At 36.4% G+C, this 15,294-nt stretch overlaps 1 protein-coding gene across 19 annotated transcripts in view; it reads right to left on the reverse strand.

The window, feature by feature from the left end:
• Window positions 1-15,294, reverse strand: part of MPDZ (multiple PDZ domain crumbs cell polarity complex component) — a 98,679-nt gene that overhangs the window by 15,574 nt on the left and 67,811 nt on the right. For 13 of the 19 annotated variants that reach the window (XM_042804522.1, XM_042804521.1, XM_042804518.1 and 10 more), the window contains 12 exons: window positions 14,247-14,357; window positions 13,633-13,716; window positions 10,909-11,010; window positions 9,666-9,737; window positions 6,736-6,898; window positions 5,936-6,132; window positions 3,755-3,846; window positions 3,428-3,518; window positions 3,003-3,083; window positions 1,822-1,914; window positions 1,655-1,729; window positions 44-221 (listed from right to left, as the gene is read on the reverse strand). In XM_042804522.1, the coding sequence (XP_042660456.1) occupies window positions 44-221; window positions 1,655-1,729; window positions 1,822-1,914; window positions 3,003-3,083; window positions 3,428-3,518; window positions 3,755-3,846; window positions 5,936-6,132; window positions 6,736-6,898; window positions 9,666-9,737; window positions 10,909-11,010; window positions 13,633-13,716; window positions 14,247-14,357 (1,339 nt within the window). The remainder of the gene's footprint in view (window positions 1-43; window positions 222-1,654; window positions 1,730-1,821; window positions 1,915-3,002; window positions 3,084-3,427; window positions 3,519-3,754; window positions 3,847-5,935; window positions 6,133-6,735; window positions 6,899-9,665; window positions 9,738-10,908; window positions 11,011-13,632; window positions 13,717-14,246; window positions 14,358-15,294) is intronic. The other 6 variants (XM_042804526.1, XM_042804528.1, XM_042804527.1 and 3 more) reach the window with 3 other exon arrangements.

The following is a 15,294-nucleotide window of genomic DNA, read 5'->3' on the forward strand; positions in this document are numbered from 1 at the left end:
TGTCACAACCAGAGTAAAGACAGAAACACATGGAGAACCTTACTTTTGACTGTTTCTGGTTCTGGTGAGCTGGAAGAGAGGACAGTTGCTGGCAGATGCATATTCCTCCTCTCGGCTGGGGTAGTGCTGGAAGGGACTGGTGCTGCAGTCGGGCTGTCCATCTCTGCTGAGTTGATTGTAAGCCTCACCATAGTTTTAGATGTTTTCAGAAGATTAATAAACTGAATGATAAAGAGAAAAGCTGATGAAGAAAGTAACTGGACTGTTCAGTTGTAAAACAAAAATAAAGCCAAAGAACTGTTCTGTAAATGAACCACAAGTCACAATCATGCAGGTATTTTTGGTAGTGAGCAAGAACAAATATTGATAGTTTTTATAAGAAATAGTAATAGAGTTAACTGTGGGACAGGCCTGGCTGATGTTAATCAAGTATCTTCCATGAAACTTTACCAAACTATACCAGAAGAGAGTGTAGTAGTCTTCCAATGGTTTCTCTTCTCTGGACAAAATACTATGTTTATAGCAATTATTAGAAAAATTGAAAAACTAGTATTGTCTTTTAATGCTTGGGTGAAGTCCAGTTCTGATCCCACAGAAGCCAATGCCAAAACATCTACTGATTTAAATAAACATGATTTGCCATCCTAGATCCTTAATCAGATGCACAGCTGGAAGGAAAATCTGAAAATATTACCTGAACTATGGGAGAGGGAGAAGGACACTAGGGTGTAATGCATAGACCTAGTTTAAAGGGATAGCGAATAACCTTCAAAATTGTCATCTCACAGAAAAGACTCCAAATCCTCCTAAGTCTTCACATTTCACTAGAAGTATTTTCAGAAATTACTTATTCTATATCTCTGCCTCTTCTTCCAAAGCCTACCTGCTTCCCTGCAGAAAATTTCACTCTTACACATTTACTGCTTTAGAGACAGCAGCACATCAAAAAGTAAGATGAGTGCTCTCCTAATTGCCCTTTAACAAACAGAAGGTAATCTTCTCATGACTAAATAATCACTTTTCTTGGTAGCAAGGCAGGTGCTAGAAAAAAGCCTGCCTTAATTTGCTACAGAACCCAAACTGAGTTTGCAGAGCCAGAAATTAGAAATAAATTTTGTTATCTAGGAATGGAGACAGTTTTCTCCAAAGGGTTGAAATACCAGGCTTGTAATATAATGAAGCCATTATTACAGACACTCCCTATGTATAAGCACAGTTCATGACCTGATTTACCATTGATGCAACTCACCCATGTGAATTTATGCATATTAATTCTACTGGTTATAGTACTTTTAAAGTGGAGTAGCTATGAAGAGTCATGATTGAGCAACAGTTCATGGCTTTTATCCCACAGTTAAGTGCCTCTCAGTCATCAGATCTGAACCACAGGGGAAAAAAAAAAAACAACATATTTGTAGCACAGAGATAGATGATTCATGTAGTGCATTAATGCAAAATAGCAGCTGAGCTTAAGTTCTGAGCTTATTCTGCAGTGGTTTCCATATCCAATGTCAGAGAATCTTTGATTCTTTAACCAGCTTTGAAAATGAAGTCAGAGTTCAGGCACAAAACCCTCACTGGTTTGTTTAAAACACAGTAACCTCCAACAGTAAGTGTTATGATTTCTGCAATATTTCTGACACTTCAGAATCACCTTTTCTACCGGATATCCCACAACAATTTCATCATCCACTGCCAAGATCTGATCTCCAACTTTGATTCGTCCATCCTGGAAACAGCACAGAATAAAAAATGTGAGCTCTGGATGGTACTCCAAAAAAAAATTTTCATTCCCTATTTGGATTTTAAATGTTCTCACACCTTTGCTGCTGCACCATGATCTGTTAAGCTTTTAATAACTACTCCATTAATTGTGTCTTCTTCACTAATGGCAATTCCAAAGCCTCCTTGATCCTGGGGCAAACAGAGAAATGGAAGTGGTTATGTACTGTGTTTATCAAAATGTTAGAATACATTCAGTAAAGACTAGTGAAGAACTGCAGATGTAACAAAAATTTGGGTTTTCACAATGCATCAATATTTTTATTTTAAACTAATCTACTTCTGAAACAGATTTTGTCAACCTACAAACAGTATATTGTCTACCATGATAAATCTGAAACACTTCTAAATTCAAATCCACGCCTTTGAAACTTATAAGGTCAACTGTGATTCAGTTTTTAAATTCATAAATAGGAGTAAGAAACACAAAATATTTAGAAACTACAGACTGAGGTAAACATAACTTCATAACATAGCTTAAATTATTTAAAACCAAGTTAAAAATACACACAGGAGTGGAAAATAGAGAGGCTAAAAAAATATATGCTCTTCCTGTGAAATTAGTAAATGTTTGTGGCAGAGTGATATTTTCCTAATGCTTTCACCTAGAATTAAATCATCTAGATACCACCATAAAATATTCTCCTAGTTAATAATGGAAGGCTGGATGCCTTCCACGGAGAAACACATACTAGCAGTCCACTCGTCTCTATCTGAATATCCGCTGAATGCAAATGTCTTCTCCATGTCAATAAGCAGGAGTGGCAATTTTTCCACCCTCATTTGGAAGTTACAGAACACCTGGCCATTTTCTCCCAGCTGCACAACTTCCACTAAATATGTATGTTGTTTGGGGGGATTTGGTGCTTATAATCTGCTAATTCATTTACTTTGAACAACTAAAGCAATGATTTTACCTGAGGCACCACCAGCAGTTGGTTACCAAAAGTTTTGCAAATAGGAAAAGAGGTGATTTATTCCAGAGACACAGAGCAATTGGCAAATTTTTGTGAAGTTAGAGACTCATGAGGTTGCCGAAGACAGTTATGTCAGGAAAACTTTGGGGTCCATTCACAAATAGGAAGAGAAGACCTCTTCAAATCTCTATTCTGACTTTCAGTAAGTAAGTAAGTTTGCTTGACATAAGAGGGACTCCACTACAAAAAAGTAAGCTAGTGAATACAAATGTGGCTGATGTGAATTTAATCTTCAGCACATACCTTAGGGAGTTCCACATACTGAATATTTTTACATGAACTGAAGTCAGAACAAGCACTGGAGTTTGCAGCACTGATATCAATCTAGTTGAAAATGAAAACATAACCGTGAGCAACTATATTCAACATTTTTCATCAAAATAAAATAGCACACAAACATATAAAGTGGATCTGATAATTTTCTGGCTTCATTTAAACTGCTATAACCCTATTCAGGGGAACGGTCGATTACTTCATAGTTTAGATGAACATAAAATAAAACAGAATTGAGCACAGCTGTACTAAATTTAGCAGCTTACTAAAACCTCATTTGGTTTTCCCTTGGATTTCTTTTTCTTTTGTAGTATTTCCTAAGCAGACAGGGCACTCCTCTATCCAGGACAATGTTAGTATCTCAGTTAACTGAGAAAAACAAAAATTTACTTTACCTCTTGATGTTGAAGTGTCCCTGAAGTACACTGTGAAGCATCTACTGACTTTGCAGGGCAAACAGCCATCTGATTTACTGCATCTTTATTTCTACAATAGATTCAATTAAGAATGTAGTAAGAATGTAGTAATACAGCACCATATTTCTTAGAACAAGTTTAAGTCTAGCACTTTCTTTTACTTTATTTTTGGCACTCGCAATGCAAATATCAAAACAGAAAACTCAAGATATATTTAACAACCTTACCAAAATAAAACAAAGACTGTGCAAAACTTGAGCATATTAAAAATAAACCTTTTCAGCCAAACCTTTAACTGGAACTTACCTGATAAAGATTATTTTTACTTTCGATGGCGCACATTTGATTATTGAGGAAGCATTCTGATGAGTCCTTCCATAGAGTATTTGCCCATTTATCTACATAAAGGAAGGCAGCAATTACTTCTCAAGGTATTTTAACGTGCTTATGCTTAAACTAACTTTTAAACCTTAAAAATATCCATTATCCCACATCACTGGTTAAAGCATCAATTATATTAAAATAACAAAGTATGCTGTGTCTTGCTTTCACTCCCTTCTTCCAGTAAAAAATTCCATATAGTTTGATTTCAGACTAACACTGCCATGGTGCTACAAATGTCATTCTCTCAGTTATACTGGGTTGACTTAGCACATCATCTATTTCCACTTGCTAATGATCAACTCATGACTGATGCCATGATAAACCAGGGCCATGGTAAATTCTAACCATAACAAATAAATGCATCACTTATATCCAGCAATAAGATTGCTATTACTTGTTGAATCTCAGCTCTGAGACAGATACTTTATCCACAGGAGTCTGAACACTGGTGCATTTAAAATCTTAAGATTTGACCTGACAATCATTGCCTTCATTTGGCAGAGTAGATTCACTGAAACCCCTTAAAGCTCCTATAATTCAGCTACAATTGGAGGTATCAGTGTGAATTGGCAGAATAAGGCCATTATTCTCTCACATTTTATTAGTTGCATTTGTCCTCAGAAATGGAAAACTACAGTGCAGAAGTCCACTCTAAGAAAGGGGAAATTATTGGTAAAGGACTGTTTGGACTTACACAAAGGGAAAATAGTGCAACACACACTGAGCTAGTACTAATAGAAGCAGAGAAGCAGCAAACAGTAAGCAACAGATGTAAGACACTAGACTGATGGTTGAGTGTAACAGCAAGCTCTTAGCTCCCACACAGGCTGTGTCCACAGGTATGGTCACAGAGAGACTGAAGCCCTGTTATTTACACTGGAGGTGACAATCCAGATGCAGCACGGCTTCCAGTGTTTGCCATGGGCTTGTGCTGTCAGCTGGGGGAAGGGCCATGGCCCGCCACAGCTGATGGACAGTTACTTGGGAACATAAGGAGTAAGCTCATATTTCTCCTCTCTGAAGAGGTTGAAACAATCTCTTAGCATCAGTTTGCAAGTTTACAGCATGGACAGTAAGCAAGAAATTACATGAGAGCAGACTCAGACAGATGTGTTTCAATGCCTTCTGAGGATACTCAGCATTTGCAACATGCCGGCTTTAAAAATAGAGGTTTTAACTGATTCAAGAGAACCGTCTTAGCATGTAACACTGGACTCCGCAACCAACAGGTCCTTCCATGAGACTAGGTCCACAGTGCCACAAATCGCTTAGGTTCTCTCCTAGTCTGCAACTGCCAACCTGCATCTTTTATTCTCTCAGTATCTCCCTCAAGCTTTGTTCAGCCTCACCATTCCCCCCCGTACCATCACCCCAGTGCATCCTCAAACACCTCTACGTACAGTTTTGAATTTCCACAAAGCATTTCTGTGAGCGTACTGCTAGCAGAAAGAATGGGAAAAGCTATAGCAGAGAATACATCTACAAGTGTCATCAACTGAACTATGTTAATATAAAAATATACTCTACACTCATATATATAGGGAATGCTAGCTATATGTTCGGCAGTTGGGTCCCTCCACAAAGCCACTAGAAAACAGCCCAAATATGTAATGAGCTAAAAGTCAATAATACAAATGGATCTGTTCCTTTTTCCCCAATTTCATTTCCATTTTATATGTTACACAACATAAAAATATTCTGATATTATCAAAATTCTAGTAAACAGAGAAGTAATTAGAAAGTCTGGAGCATTCCACAGATGGATGGACTGAAGGACTTCATTATTTAGCGTGGTCTGAAATGCACTGCACTTCCATACATCTCCATAACCCAGAAACTGCTGTCATCCACCCTTTTTATCTATTTTAAATACATACACGCCTTTACTTAGTTGCAGCTGGGATTTTTTTTTTTTTTTCCTGGTTACAGTAGTACTATCTGGCATACAACAAAATAAAAATCTGGTAGCATAGTGATGTCAACTTGGATTACTTCGGGATTTCAAAGTCCACTGAAGAACATCTACCTTGAAGCAAGAATCAAATATTTTAGTGCATTTTAATTCAGTATGTTTGGGTTTCAGTATAAATTGCAAAAACTCACCTCTAGTAACTCATCTGCAATCTGTAACCTGCCATCTTTGCCAGCTGCTCCATTTGGATCAATTCCCACTATAAAGACACTCATCCTAGATCGGTCTTTGTTACCAGCAAGACTAAGTCCCAGGCCTGTCCTTCCTTTTTCCAGCTCAATCACATGTAGCTCCCCTGGTAGATTTCCATAGCGCTGCACGATCTTTTCTAAATGTAAAAGTGTGGGCGGCAGAGGTTGGATTTACATTAGAAAGTTTCACAAGTCACCTGGAGAGTCAAGATCAGTGTCCAGTAGGCAGATTCTAACAGAGTAATCCCAAACTGGATCACAGAATTTTAAGTGTACACCACACTTTCTTTTAAGCTAAGACTTAGGTAATTTATAACAGTACTTCTTTTCCTTCTAACTTCAGAAAACATTAAAACTTCTCTTAAAAAAAGACTTTTCACACATAAAGGCAATAATCTTCCCTCCTGTAACACCTTCAGATTATAGAAGCTATCACATCAATCACTGCCACCAGTTACCCAAGAGTACACTGAAATTCTTCAAGTAGTCCTATATGTGAAATAGTCAATTTGGATCATGGAGGAAAAGAGAGGCTGGAGTGAAATGAAGAAGAACAAATTAGTCTTGTATTTCACCATGTGCATCTGACCAACCACAACTGAAAGCTGACAGCAACACTGAACACCCAAACCACAAAGCACATGAGAACGAAGTAGTTCAAACTGGACCCTCCCCATATCTCTTGCTACCATGCTATTTCAACACAATATTTCAAACATTATCACAAAGGATAAACTTACTCCAGCTGTAACCAAACTCATCCTCCTTTTCCACATCTTCTGGGACTCTGCTAGAAGATGACTGTGCAACATCACAGCTCATTCCTGAAAATGCTGAAGGGGGTGGCAGAGGCAAGCTACAAAGCGAAGTCTTTTCTGGCTCTAAATTGGATTGACTGAATGCCTGTGGAGAATAAGAAAAATGCAGTGGCTAAGCAAATGCAGACTCTGTGCAGGGCAAACTAGTATACAAAATTGTCAAAATGGCAACGACTATGGCTTTGAAGTTTAAATATCAAGCTGCTGGAATTCTAAATTAGTAACACGACACAGAAAGGCTGCAAGAGATCAAAGATACAAACACCAGGCAAGGTAAGAGTAACATCACTCCAAAATGTATTCAGAAGCAAACAGAACTCACAATAAAAGCCCAATTCAGTAAAGTTTTATGTGCAACTCTATGATTCAGAAAAAGTCCCTTATGAAAACTCTATTTTTCTTTTTTCAATGCCATATTTGTAAAAGATTTCTTAATTTTATTATTAAAACCCATTGCATATGAATTCTTCCTATCATATGCTTTAGAAGACAAAAAGGAGGAAATGGAAAGGAAACTAAGAACTTGGTGCTTTCAAAAATGCCTCCAGAAAAAGAAGAAAATAACTGGTGTATTAACCGAATGGACAATTTAAAAACAAAATTAAACAGACAACAGCTGAAGAAATCCACAGTTAACTGGACTTTTTCAGTCTTATTTACTGTTTTCCTATAAGCTGCACATGGGAGATCAAATAAAGGAAAATACAGACCAAATCACAAAGGAGACAAATACTTTTGGTCTTGATGTATGTGGTCTATTCATATTCATAAAAAGTTAAAAAGTATAAACACATGACTACTGCAATATAATGGTTAAACACCCAAACCCAGAATCTGGCAAGCCTCCATTTAAGCCAGTTTCTCTGAGGAATACGGACTCTGATCAGGGATTTGGCTAAGTGTTTGTAATTTATATCATTTTGGCTTGCTCAGAGTAAGCACGTAGGCAAGAAACTCATATCTGAATATCATTATTCTGAAGGTTATGCATGCCCAAGAGACTTTGATACTTGGCAGATCAGATGTTGATGTAAACAAAAAAAAATTTATATGAAAACCAAGTATTATTCCAACAATAGGATTTTCAGGTGTTTCCTTAGCTTCGCAGCCCTGTTCTCATCATTTCAACTTCGATTTCCTCCAATAGCAAAAGTTCAAACACAATATGTCAGATGATGTGCCTGGGTGCCAAAAACATTAAGACAATTTCTTCATCAGAGGTAATAGTGAAATGGGTAACAACATACACCTTGGAAGACTTCAATCCACTTTAAATTGAAGATGTTTAAAAAACTAGAGTTCCCAACTTAGTCATACTGAGATTTAAGGAAGGTCCCCTCTCAGGGAAAATGAGTTACCTTCATTCTCTGTATACTCCTAAGATTTAAAGAAAGCACAAATGCCCTACTTCAGTTCCCCCATTCTGCATCTGCTTGAAAAAGATTTTCCTTTCATTCAGTAACTTGTTCTAGGAGCCTAACAAAGAAGTCATTAAATGTCAAAAGTGTGGGAAGTTTTAATATGGCATCCAAGCCAATCATTGTTCTAAAAAATGCATATAAATGCTATATGCTTTTTTGTATCATTATATCAGTCACAGTGATCTGTGCCTCAAAGCTAAGACGATGCCATTCTGCTGAGATGACACCTTGCATCACTAAATTTCATGTAGGAATTATTCACAGTTTATGCACATTATACTCTAAAACATGCTAATAGTTACAGGGCAGACATAAACTTACACCAGAGCAGCAAAGTTCTAGCAAAGACAAATCACAGTAGAGTTCAAACACTACTAAATAAAACTCAAAGTGATTTTTCATTAATCAAAAATTCATGTATCCATCATGGAGAAAAGCTGGTGACAGAGCTCTAACTCAAGAAAGGTTGAAGGGGAGAGCAGTTCTAGAAACACTAATTTTTCAGAGTGCTTCCTAGAGTTTTAGCTAGAAAGCTACATAACATACTGAAAAAATGAGGAAATACAATGTGAGAGCAGACCAGATCAGCAGACCTTACAGTAGTCTCTGTGTTTTAAAAAAAAAACAAAATTAACATACCACTTTAGTGGTACTCTTGGTAAATTACAGTGTCCAAGAACTTTGCAAAATTAAATAAAACATGAGAAAACACCCCCTCAAAAAAAAAAAAAAAAAAAAAAAAAACAAAAAAACAAAAAAAAACAACCAAAAAAAAACCAAAACCACCTTTCTGTCAAGGACCTATGGAAGATCCATAAAGTATGGATGGATGGCACCCTGACACATTAGCATTTATGAACTGCAGCCACCATAATCTGACTGACAAAAAATGTTTCTTTCTGTACCTCTGTGCACGTGTACATCATTATGAACATGTCTGATGTTTAAGGAAATGCTGAAATGAAAGTAAAAGCAAGGCTCCTTTGTGAGAAGGGTAAAAAGGGTGTTATAATGTCATTTGGGTGGATGGGACCACAGTCTGCCTCCAGAACTCAGCCCGCCACGCATGCACCACCAGCAGCAGAAGCTGGCCCCTGCAGTTTACACACACATAAGACTTTTGCTCCCTGAATCGGGCCACACACAAAAAACCTTAAACGCTTTAACTCATGAAATACTTTCAGTGAGCCATGACACAGTATTTCATTTAAAATGCAAAGCATCAGACAGTGCAGGAACCCATTTGTCTACCAGGGTCACTCTGATCACAGCCAAGCAAATAATAAAAATGGCAGCAACTCTGGAGCAGTATCACTTTCAACAAGGGAGTCGCATGCGGAGGAAGAAACAGTACTCCAGAAGGCATCACAGGCCATGTACAAATGTACAGCACACATACGGTAGGACCCACTCACTGGAATCTAGACAAACCTTGAATGGTGTGGGAGCAAAAGGGTTACTTGGGGAACAACGGAAGGTAACCCTAATTGGATTTGATACCTCCTACAGTAACAGAAAACAGCAATCCACGTGTTACAGCACCTCCAGCAATACACAGCATTACTAACAAATAACTCATTTTCAATTATGGAGTCATTTTACTAACTGCAGCAACTTTATTAACTCCCTTTATAAATGAACAAAAGTGGTTATTAAGGACCCAGATTCAGCACAGTTTCTTACTGTACATGAACCTTAGTTCAGCAGAAGTGGACAGAGATGACAAAACGCTAATTCTTAGTGTTAAAAAAGAAATTATGCAGAAACTGCAAAACCACTAAGTTTTCTCTAAAAATATGTGCATTTTTTTTCAGAAATACCTTTGAAAATATAGAAAATACAAGCCATCATTTATGTTACACTTCTACTCACTTTCCTCAGAACTGTAACAAACTTCAAAAACACACATGCAATTATACACCACATATATCATACAAATGTTCATTTTACATTTGATATATTTGACAATATGGAAGAAACAGACAAAGGGCACAATCACTCTCAAGATGTATAATTATTTATTAAATCAGAAATGCATGCACATAAGAATTAAGCCTTTATTATTGTGTTAGAGGTTAACTCTGTTCCCAATATGAATAACACACAGTAAGCACTAACCACAAAAAAAAAAAAAATCTAACTTTTTTAATGTTTCCAAAGATGTCAGCATCTTGTTCACGGTGCATTAAAAGAATTTTCAAGAAGCAGAGAGAAAATATTTTCAGCATCATAAAAGAAAAGCTGCCAATGCTTTTTTTCATGCAAAAAGAAAAAAGAGATATAAAAGTTGGAAAGTCATAATCACATAAAAAAGAAAATTAAGTATATAGAAGCAAAATACCTCATGCTGATGAGTTACACTCAAGTGGACATTTAAAAATATACCACAGGGACTGATTTTGTAATTGAGAACCTACTCCTGTGGCAGCTGTGATTAGACCAGATTTAGTGGTTATTATTAATGGAGCTGGCATTTTTTAACTTCTTCAGAACTCTTGTACGTGCATGCGTGTCTGTGTCTTTTTAATTCACTACACAGAATTTCCACTCTCATCAGCACAATATTTTACTCAAATTGATATAAAAGAATTTAAATGCAGAAAGACACTAATGGCAAAGAAGCACACATATTATGTTTGGTGAGTCAAAAGCAGACGATGTGTCATCATCCAACCTTGTCAGTGTCGAACTGAGAAGAATCAGCAAATGGGTTAGTGCTGCTGAAGACTGATGTTCTACAGAAAAGACTGTTCTGCGGGAAAGGTAGGGAAGGGTTCTAAAAGGAAAACATAATAGAAACTAAGCAAAAACATTAAAAATTAACCCTTTGTGACTCATGGAACAAAACATATTTATTTAGCACTTTGTGCTAACCAAACAAGGTCCGCCTCCTGCACTTTGCCACACACATCTGAAGGTAGAGCAAAGCTGCATTTTGCCCTGTGTTTGTATCAGCTATCTTTAGCAGAGAGTAGAGGAAAAGCACCAATCCTCATACCTGTTCTAGCCCACAAAGCGCATAAAATCCAGAATTCAGAAGCATGACCAACAGAAAATTTACTTGCTGTGATATTTGTACAATTTTGTCCAAGCATCTCAGCATATTGGATACTCTTACACATTAATTAATCATAAAGTAGTAGATTTCTCTATTAGAAAAGACACAGTCCTTTGTAATAATGCAGTAGGTTTAATTTTATTTTGAAAACCACATATTAATTCTCTTTATTTGATTTACCTCCTGTGGTAACACACTCACTGTGTATTTCACAAAAGAGAAGGTTTAGTAGTATTAGGCATCTCTATAGAGACTTCTTATCTAATAGTAACTTTTATAGATGACTTTGTGTGTGCATGCATCTATTATTTTCTGAATGTATAGTCTAATGAAACTAAAATCTCTGGTCTTCTCCTTAAACAATACAAGGTACTGCCTTATTATTATTTAACACAAAAAGAGTTTTCAAATTTAGACAAAATTAAAGGATATAATTTGACCATTTATATTCCTTAAGGAGTTTCTGTACTGTACTATCTTTTGAGATCAGAATCTGTTTAATGAAGAGGGAACAGCTCTGATTTTGCATAGTATGTTGGAAATACTGTTCAATATACACTCAAAAGTAATTTCTACATTAGGTGTATCCATCTGGTAATTGCCTAAATGTCTGACAGCTGCAAGTTTAACGTTGCTGGAAAATAAGAAGCATAGTAAGTGGAGAGGAATGTGAAAGGCTTGCAGCATCAACTATACATTTATATCACAGTAATTTAATCCAGATATATGTTGCTGTTTAAAATTTTTCTTACAGCATTTTGTTTAAATGCTACTGAAAACAGAAAATGCATCCCTAAACATTTATTCTCAAATATCATTTTGAAAACCAAGAAGTAATGTAATTTGGTAAGATAACATATGTCTTGGTTCTACAGTATCTTCAGCAATGAGAAAGTAGAGCTGTACATGAACAAGGCTTCTTCATGGGCAAGTCACTCAAAGTCAAGAGGCAGTTTGCCTGCAGTACAGCAAGATTTTCTGTTTACTTATGTGATTCCCATTGGATTTTGTCTTTCATTAAGAGAAGTTTGGGAAAAGTAATTTGCCAGCGTAAAATCCTATTACACTTTAACCATTACATTTGTCATCTGCATAAAATTGTAAATTGTATCTCAATGAAATTTTAAGCAACTATATAAGCATCACAAACTTTTTGTATATAAACAGTGAGTAGTAAAAGAGAAAACAAAAGAACAGCCACAGTAATTCAAAATCTTGCCAACTGTATTTTGTCATAATGGCATAGCACCTAAAATACTACTGCTAGCTCAAATTCTAATCCATGTAACTATTAATGTGGACTGACTACCATGATAAAATATGGAGCATGTGAGTTTGCCTAAATAATTAGGTTTAGCGTGCTTTCTTGCACAGTCTAGGACAAGAAAAGCTAATGCTAAGATAAACAATATTTTTTCTTTTACTATTTTTTTTCCAAAACAAAACCTAAAATATCAGGATTATTTTATTTTCTTTTTTCGACTAACGTGTGTTCAGTGTTTCATTAATGTGTCCACGATGCTAAGGTATCAGAAACTAGCTAGCATTTCATACAGCACACTGCTGTAACCCTACAAATCATCTGGGACCATAACCATGGTGACAGATTAATTCTTACTAAGAAATAGTTCTTACTCAGAGAAGTATCAGCATGAAACACAGATCTGATGGACAAGTGCTTGCTAACAAAACTATCAACTAGCTTTGCACACACCATATGCATTATTTGGGCTATTATGAAGTATAATTATGATCTCTTTAACTACTACAGCAGCCTGAATGAAAAAAGCAAAGGGGAAGAAACTGACTTATTAGCAACATTTCACTTGAAACTGACTGCATTGCTAAATACATAACAGTACCACATTAAATATAGCTACTGTGTGCAGGCAGTTAGCTATCTGGGTGACTGCACATGAATGAAGGCAGGAAATTCCCTCATCAGATCTTATTATAAAGTACAGATGCAAGTTTCCAAAGATGAAAACAATAAATATCATGCCATTTACACAGATCACAACACAACATCTAGGTACAGCAAAAGCATTTGCAATGTTTCTGCTTACAGAGAAACAAGGGTTAATACACAGTCAAGAAATAACCAACAAGCTTAATAATTAGAAAATAAAGAGAACAAAGAACTACAGTCAAAAACAGCAAAGGAGCATTCTCTAAATAAAAGTAAGTTGTGATAAAGTAATGGGAGCATTCCCATCCCATACTGGCCTAAACATTCACCAGTGGCAATTTTGTTCACATCACAGCAAATGCAAAAGCCTTGCTTTAGTAGCTTGAGTATCAATAACCAACAACCAACAGAGCTTTTTCATGCAACTTTACCTTAGATGACTGGCGATAAAATGGGTTAGTAGTTTTCTGCCCACAGGGAGCAGAAGCTGAAGAAGGGCTATAAAGAGACTCTGGCTGGGGAACAAGAGTTATGAGACAACTAGTAAATAAACACGCAGCTTACACAGACTCTACAATGAGGAAGTTTAGTTTCTAATGATGCAAGCAACTTATATTAAAGCTCAGTAGCTTTTGTCTGCAATGTCCATGCAGCTTAATGATGGAAAACTTCCGTGTACTTCTAGGTCCCTTCATTAACGTCCAGTAAATTTTTTAACAAGTGCTGTATTTCTGCATGCACTCCTCAGACATGCTGTCCATCTCTAAGTGTTGGTTTTAGTTAGACTCCTGTTCTGCCCCCCCCCAACAAATTATTTTTATTGAGGTTTTTCAAAATAGTTTGAGGATGGCGTGCTGGAGGGTAATTCCAGATCCAAATCGATTTCATTCTAAATGGAAATAATACTTAAATCAAATCTTTGTTCATAAAATAGCTGAGATGGAGCTTTCTGGATTAAATATCCCATTCCCAAACACCACCAACTTGAACATTTGTTTAATCTATTACTATGCATTACATCTCTTTTCATATTCTTTGTGCTTACCCTTGGTCTGCTTATAATGCTCTGTACCATAAAGACTACAGGATTGCCTGCCTTCCGTATGGCTTCCACAGCTTGTTCGTGGCTGGCATCTCTGAGGTCAATTCCATCCACCTGTAATTGGAAGGCCTCATCTTAACATTGCAAGAAGGTACAAGAATCATGAGTCAGTTTTGGGTTTTGATTAGGGAACTTTGACTAAAACCTGAGCTCAAGCCTCTATTGCTGGTGGAAAGGTTTCTATTGACTTGGTCTGAGGTCCCTCACATACAGGTTTGAAATTTCCAAGAGCACTGACAGGACATCAAATTAATATTATTCATGGTTTTAAAAACAGGTTTTAAATATTCTTGGTTCAGGCTGTGTACATTTTCCCACAGGCAATGTAATAGAAGAGATGATAATAAGAAGATATAAGGTATTCTGAAGAGAGTGGTAGCGTTTGCCAAATACCACTTCCTGTTAATCCTATCTCAGAGTAATCTACCTCCCAGGACTTTATGAGATTTACAAACTGAAACTTCTTAGGTGCTGGAGGGTCTTTCATGGTGGGGTATTATGTCAGTGCAGTGTCCTTTTTTTCCTTTATTTTCTTTTTTTTTTTTTTTTTTTTTTTTTTTAAAAAAAAAAAAAAAAAAAAAAAAGGCACGATAAGACCAATTTTAGCTACTAGACACTTTCCCCAGAAGTTAAATATTTATGTCAGAGCTGAAAAGTTTTCTCTCTTCTAGAAGAAAACTTTTACAAAGGATGGTTAAAGACAAGCTTTTGACAGGTAGCTTTTCTCCATGCCTTCATATGTATTGGTTTGTCTTGCAGTTCAGGTAAGAACCATGTTATGGTGAGGTTAGCACCATAAAGCATTCTCACAATGACCATAATAAAAGTTGGAAGCTAACACAGAAAGGTTATTTGTTAGTGGCAATTCTTGCACACGAAGTTATATAATTAGGATTACCCCTACTTTTTTAATTGTCTAACTCTACCTTAAACTTAACCATCCAGTGTAAATAAAGAGAAAACAAAAATAATCTGAGAGAGAAAATTCAAA

This window comes from Tyto alba, unplaced genomic scaffold (genome assembly GCF_018691265.1).
Source record: "Tyto alba isolate M040663 unplaced genomic scaffold, T.alba_DEE_v4.0 Super-Scaffold_42, whole genome shotgun sequence".
Taxonomy (NCBI): Eukaryota; Metazoa; Chordata; class Aves; order Strigiformes; family Tytonidae; genus Tyto; species Tyto alba.